Genomic DNA, 16,797 nt, shown 5'->3' with positions numbered 1-16,797 from the left:
GGACAAGGAAGAAAACGAAGAAGAACAACTGCCAATTCGAGTCACATTGAGCGAGGCAAGGACATCTCTTACTACCCTACGCTCTTACGCCCTCAGAACGGACACATGTGACGATTTCTTCTCAGCTCTCACCACTGTAGAAAATTCGTTGGACAATGATAGACGGAAGTCGCTCACTCAAAAGAAAATGTATGACTTTTTTCAAAATGAACATTTCTGTATGAACATTCAAATGAACATTTCATAATTGTACAAATGTTGTGAAATAAATGAGTAAGTATAAGTGAAACTCTTGTTTATTTGAATTTTTCCCTCCCTCGCTCTTGGTTACTTGAACTCCTATTATTTTGAACTCTCGGTAAATTGAACTTTTTCTCTGGTCCCTTGAGTTTCAAATTATTCAGAGTCGACTGTATCTGTAAATCAGAATGTTATCGGTTAAAATGGGTGAATATCATGTTGTGTACAGAATTTTAAGATGCATTTGATGCTGCTAACAAAAAATATATATATTTTTAAAAAATAGTGTGAAAATGGTAATATAATGGAAAGTTACGCCAAATGCAATCTTCATTGTGTAGAACTTATGTCATAACTCCTATTTTATATTCATTATTTCCTAATTTTTTCACTGCTGGTAAAGAAACATTTCAGCTCGAAGTAGATAAGTTTATTTTTAAATTTAAATGATAACAAAATGCAGTATATTAATTTATTTTCAGTCATGTTCAGGGATTTTTATGTGCAGGCACGATAAAGTCAGTCGCTGGCCAGCGTCCTTCCTATTGAATCTACATGGGGGGGGGGGGGGTCAAAGCGAGGCAAATGGACTTCAGACATGGAAGTTATTTTTAAAACAATCCTGAAGTTCTTATCTTGCTTAGTTCTTAATTTGTGACAGGAAGAATGTCTCCTTAAAGTCTGGTTTCGCGTGTGACTCGGCTGGCAGTCAGTCTGAAGTATCGGTAGTGATCTCCCAACATGCGCTTTTAACATTTCCAGACAGTCACATGCAGTGCAGTGCTCATTTTGTCAGCAGTATGTATAATAGGGATTAAATACATATCAGTGACATATGTACAATTCTTGAAGGCAAGTGTATTTTGTTTGTGTGGTTCGGGAGTTCATGCTCGTGCGTGGGGATCTTAATTCGAAGAAAAAGTGCAGAAGGATCATGGCAGGGTTAAAGCGAAGCAAACAATCTTCCGATATGGAAGTTATTTTTAAATCATACCTCAAGTCCTTATCTTGTTATCTCTTAATTTATGACAGGGAGAACATCTCGTTTCTTTACGTTTCACTAGTGTCTTGGCTGGCTGGCTGGCCGGCCAGTAGGGATCTCCAAACAGTGAGCTTTTAAATGTACTGACAGCCGTGTGCAGTGGTGTTTATTTAATCAGTATTATAGGATTGATTAAATAGAGATCAGTGATAAATGTATAGTACTTGAGGACAAGTGGATTGTGTTTGTTGTGTTTGTGTAGTCTGTGTAGTTGTGAGTTCGTGCTCATGCGAGGGGTTCTTAGTTAGAAGAAAAAGTGCCGAAGGATGTACAATGGGTCATCAAATTAAAAGAAACATTCCATAGGTAAACTCACGGGAAAAGAACGCAATATTATAATGCGTGTCCTAGATTATTTATTAAAGACTATGAATGTGAGTACAGCAGTCAGTGAAACAGCTAAAGCTACAGGTTGTTCCAAAACAACAATCTATGTTATAAGGAAGAAACACACACATGCTCCTTTGCAAACTCCTGCAAATAAAAAAGCAAAAAAAAGAAGGATGGCAGAAAAATGCAAGGAAAATTAAATATAATGAAATTGTGCAGAGTGGAGTGCATCGGGTGGTTCACTCTCTTTTATTTGTTAACATACCACCGACATTGAACGTGATTTTGAGTCGGGTAAATGGAGAAGATTCTTTGCCACGATTTTCCAAAACTACGTTGTATCGCTTCTTACATGATATAGGCTTCCGTTATTTAAGACGGGGTAATAAAGCAGCTTTCATTGAAACCAATGAAATTATTAATTGGAGGCACAGATATCTCATGGAGTTAAAACGTTTGAGGGCACAAAATAAAGCTATACTTTACACAGATGAATCGTGGATAAATATAGGGCACACAGTGACAAAAGAACGGAAGGATACGACAGTGAAAAGTGCACGGCGAACCGCCACTGAAGGGGTGAGTTCGGGACTTAGGCCACCAAAAAGCCGAGGACCACGATTCACCTTATTCCACGTGGGTAATGAACAAGGTTTTGTTCCAAATGCTGAATGAATATTTTTATGCCATAAATACACGGTGGACGCCCACGAGGAAATGACTGGTGAAATTTATGAGAAGTGGTTTTCAGAACAACTGTTGCCGAATACTCTCAAAGGTGCCGTGATCGTGCTGGATAATGCCGCTTATCATTCCCGTAAGTTGGAACCTTTGCCAGTGGCTTCTTGGCGAAAAGATGACATCGTACAGTGGTTACGTAAAAAGCAAATTTCTTTTGAGAACGGGATGCTCAAGCGAGAATTGTTGCACATCGCTTCTCAGCATAGGGCTCTACATGATAAGCAGAGAATGGACGAAATGGCAAAAGCGGCAGGTCGGCAGTTTCTACGTCTTCCACCTTATCACTGCAATTTTAACCTTATTGAGATGGTGTGGTCCCAGGTGAAAAACTACTGGTATCATAACATATCATTCAGGAAAAATATGGAAAATTTAATAACCGCTGCGTATAAGAACATTACGGTGGACAATTGGGCAAATTATGTGAACAAAGTAAAGAAAAATGAAAGAGATTTGTGGAAAGCAGGTGAAATACAGGACGATGTCGACGATGAACAGTTTTTACTAAGACTTTCTTCATCGTCCGGATCATCCTCAAGTTCATCTCCCAAACCCGGTTCATCCAAAGCCGGAACATCAGGCCTTGCAAAATTATAGAACATGTACGTCCAATGTCTGAGAGCAATGACAGTGATTAAGGTATGTTGTATTTTTTTTTACCATCCTACAAATATCAATTTATGAATGAATAAACTTAAAATTAAAAAATTACAAACGAAAAATGTGGAACTGTGATGCCCTGTTTGAGTCACACTCGAGCGTGATCTTCACGAGTTGATTTCACAACAGCGCGCTCCATCTACGCTGTACTGCAATTTAAAGTTGGAATGCTCTATAATTGAGTTGTTACTGAAAGTCGTTAATCGAGTATGTGAACTCATGTTGTGGTACTTCCGTTGAACTAGTTATGTTGTAGTGTTCTGTAGTTGGTTGGCATGCTAATGTGGCAGTCTTCTTTTTCTACTTCTTCGATTCAGTTCAAGATTGTGGTTCATTAATGTGTGGTATAATGTGTGTATAATTTGTAAATAAACCAGTGTACACAACTGACAGCATCTCGTGTGTGCTTCTTTGTGAATACGATAAGGCTACAAGGAAGAACATGCCAAACATCAATCACCAACAGATTAATGACCCCACCTATCCACCAGGACTTCAATTACCCAGAGGAATTTGGTGTCGATTGAACCGTTTGAGGACTGGTCATGCCCAAACCAAGGCAATACTCCAAAAGTGAGGAATAACCTCCTCCCCAACGTGTGACTGTGGATTCTCGTAACAGATACGACCTGCATTATTGAAGAATGCTGCTGCTGCTGCTGCTGCTGATGATGATGCTTGTTGTTTAAAGGGGCCCAACATCGAGGTCATTGGCCCCTAATGGTCTGAAATAAGATGAAATGGACTGACAAAAGTCCACAATCCTCCATTGACCAGAATTCAAAACGTGAGGACGAAGAATGACTGGATGGATATGAATTTAAAACAATCAATGGATGCGACCCGCAATGCCTTACATTCATAGAAACTGATGTAAAACAATAGTATTACTGACCAAGGGACGGCTGCTACAGTATAACAATGAATCGATGATGCTTGCAGTCTAAAGAGGGTCCAAAATCCATGTTATCGGCTCCTCATAACGGTACTTATCGCTAGGAAAGTAGAACCATGGTATCTGTCATTTTGCGGTACTAATCAAAAGTAGCAGAGACTCACGGTATTCCACACATTATGGTACTACTCACAGGTTATGAAATTCGACATATAATACAGGCCTATGGTGCTTCTCACATTGCGGCGCCATTTAAAGGCAACGCAATCCTATGTAGTTCATCACATACGTGTACTAACCACAGGGACCTGCACTATCCTGTGTTGTTCCTCATATAGTAGGTAATCATAGGCAAGGCAGAACCATGGTAGCCATCATCCCAGGGTCTTGCTCATATGGTGGTAATGATCAGAGGTACGGCAAAAGCAGACCGCACGGTACTCCTGTGTGCTACTAATCACAAGCCTATTTGGTACCTAATATAGTGGTACTACGCGCAAGTAAAAGCGACGCATGGTGTTCCCCGCTTGGTGGTGCTAATCACAAGTACCAATATAAATGGTCCGTTATTGGACATTATAAATTTTCCAGCTAACTCATTCCTGGTTGCCAGCGTTTTTCCCTCATGTGCTAGGTTGGGCTCATAAGTTGATACCTAGCACACCTACCAAGACGCTGGCCAGTGCATACCGTGAAGGCCACTGCGTAGGCTACTTGGAGCCACCGGCAGTGCCAATGCACTATGAGAGACTGTCTCTTTACAAAAAATTGACGCCTGCTTGGCTATCAGCTGATATAGACGTTGATTCCCATAGGGAATCTGAAATATTTGTCCTGAATGAGTAAATTTATAATACCAATATAAATGGTCCGTTATTGGACATTATAAATTTTCCAGTTAAATCATTCGTGGTTGCCAGCGTTACGCCCACGTGTGCTAGAACAATACTTTAACCCTAACCATAATATTAATGAAATTCATGAAAAATCTAATATTCTATTCGATATTATCATTCCTATATACACAAAGTATAAACAGAAAAAAGACATCTTAAGTCCACAAATCAGTTCAAGTTTACCTACTCGCCCTCACCTGCCCCTCCTCACACATCCCTCCTCCAATCCTTGCCATCATAAGCTATACTCCTGCTCCCCCTCAACAATCAATCTGGTGTTGGTATCCGTACCACGTGCACGTAACTTACAAACATACATATACATATTTATCTCGATCTTCTTGCTTCCCTTATATTCTCAATTATTTACATAAAATTTTCTTTTCAAATAAATTAAACAACAGATCAATACATTGATGATAAGGAAAGTATTCAAAGTACAAATGTTCCCCTTAAAGCTACGTAAGTCTTGATCCATATTACTACTGAACAAACATGAATATCAATCAAGTTGCTCATCTACACAAAAAAAGACACCAACTTCCAGATCAACTCAAAAACAATGGCTGCTGTAGAAACGACAAAATAGTTCGCCATCAACCACAACATTTTTGATGTGTTATTTGGTTTAAAGTATGGATATGTTACTCGGACTTCATCAATGGTTTAAATTAAGACTACAAATTGTGTCATATCAGTGTTTATATCATTATTGGTTAAATGTGTGCTTATGTCTTCCAACTGGAGCATGGCTGAAGATGACCCAATATATATGGGGTCGGAACTAGTCCCAGTTTTATAAGATAATATACAAGCTAATAGTATTGAATAGTTGCACCCTTCCTACCGTTTAATAGTGATCAATTGTCAATATGGACCATAATGAAATTCATAACTTATTATTATAATTTAGGCTAGGTCAACATGCTAATGTTTCTGACAAGAAAACCATTTTATTATGGGTTGCCAATTTGAGAAGAATGGGTTCAACTTTAAAAATAAAATAGAACTGTGACAATAACTTCTGATCGTTATATATAGATGTTACACAACTTCGTGCAGCTGAAACGCAACAAAATAGGAATCCCGCTGTGCGGTTCCAACAGAATGGTGCCCCTGTATACACAGTTGATGAACCTCTTAAGAGAAATATTTCCATGGTGCTTCATCTCCTTACCAGATGAGAATCCCTGTCCAGCTTGTTCCTCCAATTTCACACGTATGATTTCTTTCCCCAAGGATACCTGAAGGCTCAAGTCTACCAATGTAAGCCGAGAACACTAAGTGACCTAAAAGCTACCATCCATCGAGAAATTGAGGCTATATTACCATGCTCTTTAAAACTGTGAATAAATTTCTGAATAGCTTCTAGCATGGCTTTGTTTTTTACATTTAACATTTGGGGGTTATTTCTGCCACAGCCCGTATTTATCTGTTCATTATCTCATAAATAACAGTCATGCTCCAAATGAATAATAATTTAAGAAAATATACAAAGGAAACCTGATACTGGTTAGTAACTAAATAACCACAATTTTACTGAAAAAAGAAATTACTTATATGTCTACATTTATTATTCTTCACTATAACTTCAACTGATTACTGAATACCCTAATCATTTCATATCTCTTTCAACATTCAATATTCATATACCAGTATTTATGACGAGACAATAGCATTCTGTTAATGGTCCATGGTGGCAAAAAAAGTTAAATATCACCTTGAAAAGCCAGAGACGCGATTAAATTCTCATATTTAAAAGAATATTTTTAGATCAATCAATGAACAAATATCAGTAATTTGAGCCATAAGACAAAAGAACCAACCATCCTATAGCAGATACAACTCATGAAGAGCCTTGAACTGTCAAAACAAAATTGCTGTGCAGTAAGATTACCAGCAGAAAACCGAGTACCATGTTGTCAGTCTGGCAACATACTCAGCCGTAATGCAAAGCTTTCATGACTGACACCTCTTAAGTTGGTCTTACTCCTCAGTTGTATGGTCAAAGAGATCCATCAAATCTGAATAGTCCATTTCTCTTCTCCAAGTTGAAGTGTTTTACACACTCATAAGAGCAGTGTTGGTGGTGGTTATTGTTTTAAGAGGAAATACAACTAGGTAACCATCCTCACACTTGCAAGAAACATGTATCATAATGATTTTGTGACTCTGGCATAACCATTATAATAGGGAATGACAAAAGATGGATGAATCCTTTTAAACCCACTGTCTTATATTAGCTACAGGAATTTTAGCCACAAACATGTGGCTCATGGTCTGTAATTCTTATAACTTAATTCTGAAATGTAGAGAACACAGTTGCCAACCAAATGGGTAATATTTACTCAATATTTTATTAGTTTACAGTAACATGTAACAAGAAAAGCAATAGCACTTGAAGTGTCCCCTGAACTTGTCATTAGAACTTGTAAATATTTTATCACTAATTAATGAAATGGAACTAATATCTGTTTTCACTTTAATGTCTATTATAGTACACATGAGGAATGATACCATATAACAAAAGGTTTATGATTACAGCATTAGTCAAATTCACATTTTAATGCTGTCACACGTGTAGAATGTATTGGAAGTGGAAAGTGTTTATTGAAGACTTTATTTGTAAACCTTCCGTAGTACTTACTGTATGATCTGAAGTGTGGTGATACGTTTTATTTGTATTCCATGTAACGACCTAACCTGTACAGTGTAATATTTTGGTAACATATGGTATTTGTAAATAGTAGATTTCATTTCTATATTTACTGGAACTGTCCAGACAGTTGTCACATGAATTTTTGAACAGGGTGTGTTGCCTTTTGTTGGTTATGTATTCTAGAAAGTATTTTCTGACTATTCTGGAAAGGGAAGATTCGCGATCGTATGTATTCGAGAACGTATTTTAACATCGCGACTGAAGTAAAAGTTGTGATTGGTGAATCTGGGTGGCGATAGGCAGGCCCCTGTGTTCTGATTGGCTACTCCAAGGCCAGAATTCTCTTTTTATAGAGAACGAGGCAGTATTTCGTGGTCTGTCTGTGGTCTGTGAGCGGTCGGTCTGTCCGTCTATCCTCTATCACTTGACTGTCAGAAGTATGACGTCATCAGCGACACCTCGCTACCGGGATGGGCCACTTTGGGGTAAGCACTCTTAATTTCTGTTCCACCTTAAATTTCCTGTAATGTTCGCTTGCTTTTTCATATAGGAGTCTGCCCTAACCTCACCTAGATTCGCCACTCAGTTATTTATGATGCCTTAGCTTTTAAGCTGGGCTTGCCTGTTTGTTTCCGAGGCATTCCCCTTTCTTCTTTCGCTAAACATGTAAATTGTAGTTTTATATATTTACCTTGGGGTTTTGCCTCTAGTAGTTCTGTGTCACTTGATGTATGCCAGAGTTTTGAAAGGCACGTTTAACTTCACTGTAAATTGTAATTGCATATTACGTTTATTCCTACCTTCTAAATTGTACTGTACAAAATGTTGGTAACTAGATATATTGTATTGGCTTGACTCTTAGAACTTGTTGGAAGCTATTATCAAGGAACGTCGAAGTTGTGTGTATCACAGAAGATGTAATTTGTAGTTTACAATGGCTGAATTTGTTTAGAATTCATTTGTAAAGTCCACTTGTAAATAATATTTTGATAATTAAGGATCACTGTTGATTATTCAGAAACTGCAACCTAAGCCATCTCCATGCCCTTGGTAGGTTCCCAGTCACTTCCCACCTTCCTGGTCTATTGTCATCTACTATGTTGTTATCGGCGGAGATCCGCGTAGTTTCAGCCGATGTTTCACTAAGTGTGTAGTGGTTTTTGGTACTGTGTAATTGCACTCACTTTCCTCCCTTTACTGTGTTTAAGTGTTTTGTTTAGTGTAACCGCTGAAGTAAAGGTTACAAATGCTAAAACACCACCTAAGGAGAATATCCACAGTTACAATAATATTAGGCTATGTGCTCTTTTAAACATTTAGTATAGTTGAGTACACTGGACGGTCAATGCAGTAAACAGTGCTGCAAAAGTTAAGTGAAATATGGAACCTAAATTTGATACACAAAAACTAGTAGCAGAATTATTCCTTGAAATAACAAATGTTTGTTCTAACTAGGCTGTTTAATAATACCAGAATATCACCGCAAGCTTATGCTGTCAATGTACTTGCCATTAAATGTACATGAAACAAATTTAAAATGTGTTACTTCCCCCACAGACAGTATTCTGTTAAACAGCAAATTTGTGTTTACTGACCTTCTTTCTCAAAGTACCAGGTTCGTAACTTTTCCATCAATTTCTCTACGCTGGAATCTTTTGCAGTGGATACCAGATGTCCAATCGTGGTTGCATAATTCTTCCTTATAACAGAGTTACGATCCAACAAACCATTTACCAATGTTGCTAGTAATTTTCCTATAAATAATCACACAATATTAATTAAAAGGAAAGGGAAAAAAAAAACCACACCAAACAAACATGGAAATATTTACAGCAAATGTATTTAGTTGAGCCTTAATAATGTTATTTCCATGGCATGGCTCAGCCTATGAAGCCTACTATTTTGCCACACCATATCTTATATCACCACAATGTACATACAGTTTAAAAATATATTACACATATTACATACACGATATAATACTAAACTGTACATAGTTACAAAGAACACATAAAAAGATAGGGGAAAAAAAAAAAGCTTATGTAAAATAGCACAAAATGAAGAAAGTTGTCCTAATTTGTCAATAAAAATAAAATTAGCATGATACTTATGTACTATTTCATTGCCCTGATTATGTTGAAATGAGCTGTTAAAATAGTTATTTTGCCGTGAATAGCGATAAAGTGTCAGAAATCATGCGGTAGAAAATATGAACTATAACATACAGACATGTGGAATCAAACAGGCCGTAAATAAGAAGTAAGAAACTACAGACCAACGGAATCCAAGCGGCCGTGATTTAGCAGTGCATTGACGTTAAATTGTTAAAACCAACAGTAGGAACAGTGGAACATCGCATCGAGATACCAGGCAGAGAATTACGGGTGAATTGATATGCAAGAGAAACAGCAGATTTAAAAGGGATATTTTCTAATTTATTGGGAACACCAGTTGCAATATAAAGATAGAACACTATATTTCTCGTAAATGTAACAGAAATCCCGAGCGGAATATCCAAAGAAAAGACGAAGTGAATAGTTGAGCGCAGATTGGGATTGAACTAGAAAGTATCAAAGAATTATTAGTGGAAACATTGAAAATCGCTAATCTAGAGTACCTAATTATAAAACAAGTCAATATTGAAGATACTGTTAATGCCATTCAAATAAAAAAAATTGACGTGTGCAACGTCATAATTTACTTTGCTCAACACAGGCAAAATTCAAAGAAGATCTGTAAATAGCAAGATTATGAAACTAATCATGATTTTAAATATGTTTCTTATGCATGTTTTCGAGAGCTACATGATGGCCAACTAAACTGGAGATGGGATTGACGTCTGGCGGTAACCCACCAGCTATTCCTACGGACCCGAGGCTTCAGACCACAGCCCGGACGTGATGCAGCGGTAACCCGGAGATGATTACATACAATTTACAAAATATACATTTAATGTTAACCTAGTCAATACTTACAACAGGTGAACATTAAATGTATATTTTGTAAATTGTATGTAATCACTATCGTCAATACGGACCAAAAATGAGATTAATGCCTTGTAACCCGGAGATGACCGTCCTGTACGAGAATGAGAGACCAGCTGTCCCAGTCCAGAAATGCTGAGGATTAAGTTAAGTTTCACAAGGTTTTTCTTTTCAAAATTTAACTATATAGGCCTATATATTATTCAGTAGCAAGTTGTTGATGGCGTTTGTATATATATATTTTTGCATCCTATTGCATCCTATCATGCTTTCTTTCACCCTCATATACTGTATGGGATCAGGTTATGGGGAAATTGTCCCACATCAAATAATGTATTTATATGGCAGAAAAAGGCAGTCCGTCTAATTGCTGGATTAGAATTTAGAGACTCCTGTAAAACTTCCTTTGTGAGCCTAAAAATTATGACAGTTCCCTGTTTATATATTCTTACAAATATTATGCATGTGAAAGAGAATCTTTCCAAATTTAAAGAAAGATCTACAGTTCACATGCACGACACAAGATACAAGAATGATCTGGATACTCCCTACTCTAGGCTTAGTAAAAGCACAAACAGCCACTGTTATCAACAGCTCAAGATGTACAATAAGCTTCCACTACCTATTCGAACATTAGACAATAGTGCATTTAACAAGGTACTGTCACAATTCTTAAGGAAAAAGGCATTTTATAGTGTAGAAGAGTATCTAGAATGTGGTATTTCAAAAACTGACCTAATATAGGTAGCTAAAATAATTTTTCTAATGACTCAGGCATAATTACTAAGATATTGTATATAGATTATTTTTATTTATACTGACAATACCTAGTGTACATTTTCTGTACTTGATGGTGGAAAAATAAAATATCTCAAATATCTCAAAATATCTCTTTTTTTGCTAGTTGCTTTACGTTGCACCGACACAGATAGGTCTTATGGCGACGATGGGACAGGAAAGGGCTAGGAGTGGCAAGGAAGCGGCCGTGGCCTTAATTAAGGTACAGCCCCAGCAGGTGTTTGTATAAAAGCTAGGTCAATATATCTTTGAGAGGCGATTTCAATATGTAGTTTCAGCGTGAATGTACTAATAGTGATGTTTAGCTAATGGATTTAGGTAGTCTTCCAAAACTTATAAACACTCTCATGCGTAGGAAAGATAATACTCGCCAGTGAAGTGCTTTGATAGCAATATTCAGCTTTCTTTCAAAGAATGATACCATGCATAATGTGATCTGTGATATTTGAAATGAGAAAGTGAACCATGTTGAATTGTAGGTTAACGAGATCTATATATACGTCATATTATTGCCAAATGTAAGTAGATATAGGCTTAATATGTTCGTACATTGATAAAAGAAATGCACATCAATATGAATGGTAGTTGTTGATCCATATAACACAAATTGTGATAAGATACAGAATCTTTTGAATTGAGCGTTACTTTACGCAGATTTAATGATGTTTATATTTGCGGTGAGGTCACATACGACGGAAATATGAGGTAAGAAGTGTGAATGTTATGAGTAATATACATTTGTTGATATACTAGGTGTGGAATTATGACAGATACGATGACGAATAAGGAAGGAATTCTACATAAGGCTAATTGATGTTAGTTTATGTAACGCAGTTTCAGATCAGGGTATATTTGACGCTTGTAGCAACATGTTATATGGCTTGACTTATAATATAAGTTGATGACATTTGGGTAGTGAACTTGCAGGTTAATAATAAAGTACGATCATCAAAAATAACTCCAGATATATAGTAATGTGTAATGACGGCATTTTCGAAGAGAATTTTACATGGTACTTAATATTTCAACTGATTTAAGTTGAAACAGCAAATCATTGATGGTAGTGTCTGCATAGTGTTATGTTATTGCTATCTACGAGTTTGGAAGTTTCATCTAAGGTATTCCTTGACTATTAGTAACCATATGATCGAATTTACAATGCATTACAACCTTATAACCCATTCACAAACATGTTGAGATTTTATTGAAGAATTCTTGCACATTTCTTACAGAATATTTTGAATATGTCCAAGTATGATTAAATATATATATATATATATATATATTTATCTTTATTGGTATATTAGCTTAGGTAGCAATTGAAAGCTACAGATATGAAACATTGCTTACGTTTATTAATGAAAGAGTCAAGAGCAGCATGGGACAGGAAAGGGCTATGAGTGGCAAGGAAGTGGCCGTGGCCTTAATTAAGGTACAGCCCCAACAGGTGTTTGTATAAAAGCTAGGTCGATATATCTTTGAGAGGTGATTTCAATATGTAGTTTCAGCGCGAATGTACTAATAGTGATGTTTAACTAATGGATTTAGGTAGTCTTCCAAAACTTATAAACACTCTCATGCGTAGGAAAGATAATACTCGCCAGTGAAGTGCTTTGATAGAAATGTTCAGCTTTCTTTCAAAGAATGATACTATGCATAATGTGATCTGTGATATTTGAAATGAGAAAGTGAGCCATGTTGAATTGTAGGTTATCGAGATCTATACGGTGTCACATTATTGCCAAATGTAAGTAGATATAGGCTTAATATGTTCGTACATTGATAAAAGAAATGCACATCAATATGAATGGTAGTTGTTGATCCATATAACAAATTTTTCACAATTTTTCATGATTGTACAAACTCTTTTCAATTGTACAGAGTCTTAATGACTGTACACATTATCAATATTTATACATATTTTTAACATTTATTCATATAAAACATAATATTATGTAAACATTTAATACGTTGATAAAACTTAGCAACAAGTTAGGATTTGACATTTAATGAGAATTTGACAACTCTTAGGTTATATTCCTGAAGAATTTTATTTTATTTTATTTTATCCTTAATATATCATACCTTTAATTTTGAGCTAAGCAGTTGAAATGATGGATTAATTTATGTCAAGATATAGAATTAAATAATTTTAATTTTCGTTAATATGAGAACGAGGTGATGTTGAAGGAAATCCATATCAGGTCTGAAGATTTTCCATAAATAATTTAATTCTGCAGAAAAAAATAGGAAATAAATTATTATATCTTCATATATATATATGAAGATGAGACCTTGAATGATTGTGAAAAAATGATTGATGAATTTGAATTGAAGGATGTGAGAAATATAATTTCAGAACAATGTTCTTTATTTTATTTTTTATTTCTATACTTTGAATGAAATGCTGCTGTGTACAAAAGATTGATGAGCTAGGAATTTAACTTATCCAGCTTTATGAAATGATTTTGAATAAAGTTAGTAGTTAAGAATTTAACTTGTTATTATTATCATTTATAAATTAGAAATGGTTCATGTTTGTGGGTTACTGTAGTCACGTCCTAGTTCGTGAACCATGGGCAACGGCTGAGTGGGCTAGTAAGTGGTCCTGAGTCAGGATACCAGTTGCTATGGAATGGGAGTGGGCATCTCGGACATATTCTGAGTCATGGCCCTCCTTGTGCTCAGGCGGCTAGGACTATACACTCAACCGGTGGTCCATAACCCGTTAGAGGAGAGATCCTCACTTGGACTATGTGCAAGTAGGGTAGCATCCTGCTTCATGAATTTACCGAGCTCAGAATATTTCAAGCAAGCCTCGGACCTATGGGAGTAATGGAGTCCCACTCCCATTTGACAGGCGAGGGACTCCTTGGAAACAACTTGGCATATGAAATATAATTCGATGGGTAGCTATCAATATTAATGGGACTTATGGAAGAAAGAAGGTAGAACTGGCTGAGTCAGCAAAGAGGATGCATCTGGATGTGCTAGGAGTAAGTGATATTCGGGTAAGGGGAGATAACGAGGAAGAGATAGGAGATTATAAAGTGTACTTGACGGGTGTTAGAAAGCTAAGGGCAGAGTCTGGGGTAGGGCTCTTTGTCAAGAATACCATTGCACGCAACATAGTTTCTGTTAGGCTTGTAAATGAGCGAATGATGTGGGTAGATTTGTCAGTTGCAGGAATTAGGACAAGAATTGTGTCCGTGTATTCACCATGTGAGGGTGCAGATGAGGATGAAGTTGACAAGTTTTATGAAGCATTGAGTGACATCGTGGTCAGGGTCAACAGCAAGGATAGAATAGTGCTAATGGGCGATTTCAATGCGAGAGTTGGGAATAGAACTGAAGGATACGAAAGGGTGATTGGTAAATGTGGGGAAGATATGGAAGCTAATGGGAATGGAAAGCGTTTGCTGGACTTCTGTGCTAGTATGGGTTTAGCTGTTACGAATACATTCTTCAAGCATAAGGCTATTCACCGCTACACATGGGAGGCTAGGGGTACCAGATCCATAATAGACTATATCTTAGCAAACTTTGAATTCAGGAAATCTGTTAGGAATGTACGAGTTTTCCGGGGATTTTTCAATGATACAGACCACCATTTGATCTGTAGTGAACTAAGTATCTCTAGGCCTAGAGTAGAGAAAGTAAAATCTGTCTGCAAACGAATAAGGGTAGAAAATCTCCAGGATGAGGAAATTAGACAGAAATACATGGATATGATTAGTGAGAAGTTTCGAACAGTAGACAGTAGGCAAGTTCGTGATATAGAAAGTGAATGGGTGGCATACAGGGATGCTGTAGTAGAAACAGCACGGGAATGCCTAGGAACAACTGTGTGTAAAGATGGGAAAAGGCGAACATCTTGGTGGAATGATGAAGTGAGAGCAGCCGTAAACGTAAAAAGAAGGCTTATCAGCAATGGCTCCAAACAAGGGCCGAGGCAGACAGGGATTTATACATAGATGAAAGAAACAGAGCGAAACAAATAGTTGTTGAATCCAAAAAGAAGTCATGGGAAGATTTTGGTAATAACCTAGAAAGGCTAGGTCAAGCAGCAGGGAAACCTTTCTGGACAGTAATAAAGAATCTTAGGAAGGGAGGGAAAAAGGAAATGAACAGTGTTTTGAGTAATTCAGGTGAACTCATAATAGATCCCAGGGAATCACTGGACAGGTGGAGGGAATATTTTGAACATCTTCTCAATGTAAAAGGAAATCATTTTGGTGGTGTTGCAAACAGCCAAGCTCATGGGGAGGAGGAAAATGATGTAGGTGAAATTAAGCTTGAGGAAGTGGAAAGGATGATAAATAACTCCGTTGTCACAAGGCAGCAGGAATAGATGAAATTAGACCTGAATTGGTGAAGTATAGTGGGAAGGCAGGGATGAAATGGCTTCATAGAGTAGTAAAATTAGCGTGGAGTGTTGGTAAGGTACCTTCAGATTGGACAAAAGCAGTAATTGCACCTATCTATAAGCAAGGGAACAGGAAGGATTGCAACAATTATCGAGGTATCTCATTGATTAGTATACCAGGCAAAGTATTCACTGGCATCTTGGAAGGGAGGGTGCGATCAGTCGTTGAGAGGAAGTTGGATGAAAACCAGTGTGGTTTCAGACCACAGAGAGGCTGTCAGGATCAGATTTTCAGTATGCGCCAGGTAATTGAAAAATGCTACGAGAGGAATAAGCAGTTGTGTTTATGTTTCGTAGATCTAGAGAAAGCATATGACAGGGTACCGAGGGAAAAGATGTTCGGGGGACTATGGAATTGAAGGTAGATTATTAAAATCAATCAAAGGCATTTATGTTGACAATTGGGGTTCAGTGAAAATTGATGGTAGAATGAGTTCTTGGTTCAGGGTACTTACAGGGGTTATACAAGGCTGTAATCTTTCACCTTTGCTGTTCGTAGTTTATATGGATCATCTGCTGAAATATATAAAATGGCAGGGAGGGATTCAGTTAGGTGGAAATGTAGTAAGCAGTTTGGCCTATGCTGACGACTTGGTCTTAATGACAGACTGTGCCGAAAGCCTGCAGTCTAATATCTTGGAACTTGAAAATAGGTGCAATGAGTATGGTATGAAAATTAGCCTCTCGAAGACTAAATTGATGTCAGTAGGTAAGAAATTCAACAGAATTGAATGTCAGATTGGTGATACAAAGCTAGAACAGGTCGATAATTTCAAGTATATAGGTTGTGTGTTCTCCCAGGATGGTGATATAGTAAGTGAGATTGAATCAAGGTGTAGTAAAGCTAATGCAGTGAGCTCGCAGTTGCGATCAGTAGTATTCTGTAAGAAGGAAGTCAGCTCCCAGACGAAACTATCTTTACATCGGTCTGTTTTCAGACCAACTTTGCTTTACGGGAGCAAAAGCTGGGTGGACTCAGGATATCTTATTCATAAGTTAGAAGTAACAGACATGAAAGTAGCAAGAACGATTGCTGGTACAAACAGATGGGAACAATGGCAGGAGGGTACTCGGAATGAGGAGATAAAGGCTAATTTAATAGTGAACTCGATGGATGAAACTGTAT

General features: G+C 37.1%; 1 protein-coding gene across 3 annotated transcripts in view; it reads right to left on the bottom strand.

Annotated features, from left to right (window-relative positions):
- Positions 1-16,797, bottom strand: part of LOC136858532 (proteasome adapter and scaffold protein ECM29) — a 925,266-nt gene that overhangs the window by 152,558 nt on the left and 755,911 nt on the right. For all 3 annotated transcript variants that reach the window (XM_067138136.2, XM_067138135.2, XM_067138138.2), the window contains one exon: positions 9,059-9,217. In XM_067138136.2, coding sequence (XP_066994237.2) covers positions 9,059-9,217 — 159 coding nt within the window. The remainder of the gene's footprint in view (positions 1-9,058; positions 9,218-16,797) is intronic.

This window comes from Anabrus simplex, chromosome 1 (genome assembly GCF_040414725.1).
Source record: "Anabrus simplex isolate iqAnaSimp1 chromosome 1, ASM4041472v1, whole genome shotgun sequence".
NCBI classification, from domain to species: Eukaryota; Metazoa; Arthropoda; class Insecta; order Orthoptera; family Tettigoniidae; genus Anabrus; species Anabrus simplex.
The sequence above is the reverse complement of the archived record's forward strand: the minus strand, read 5'-3'. Positions and strand labels throughout refer to the sequence as shown.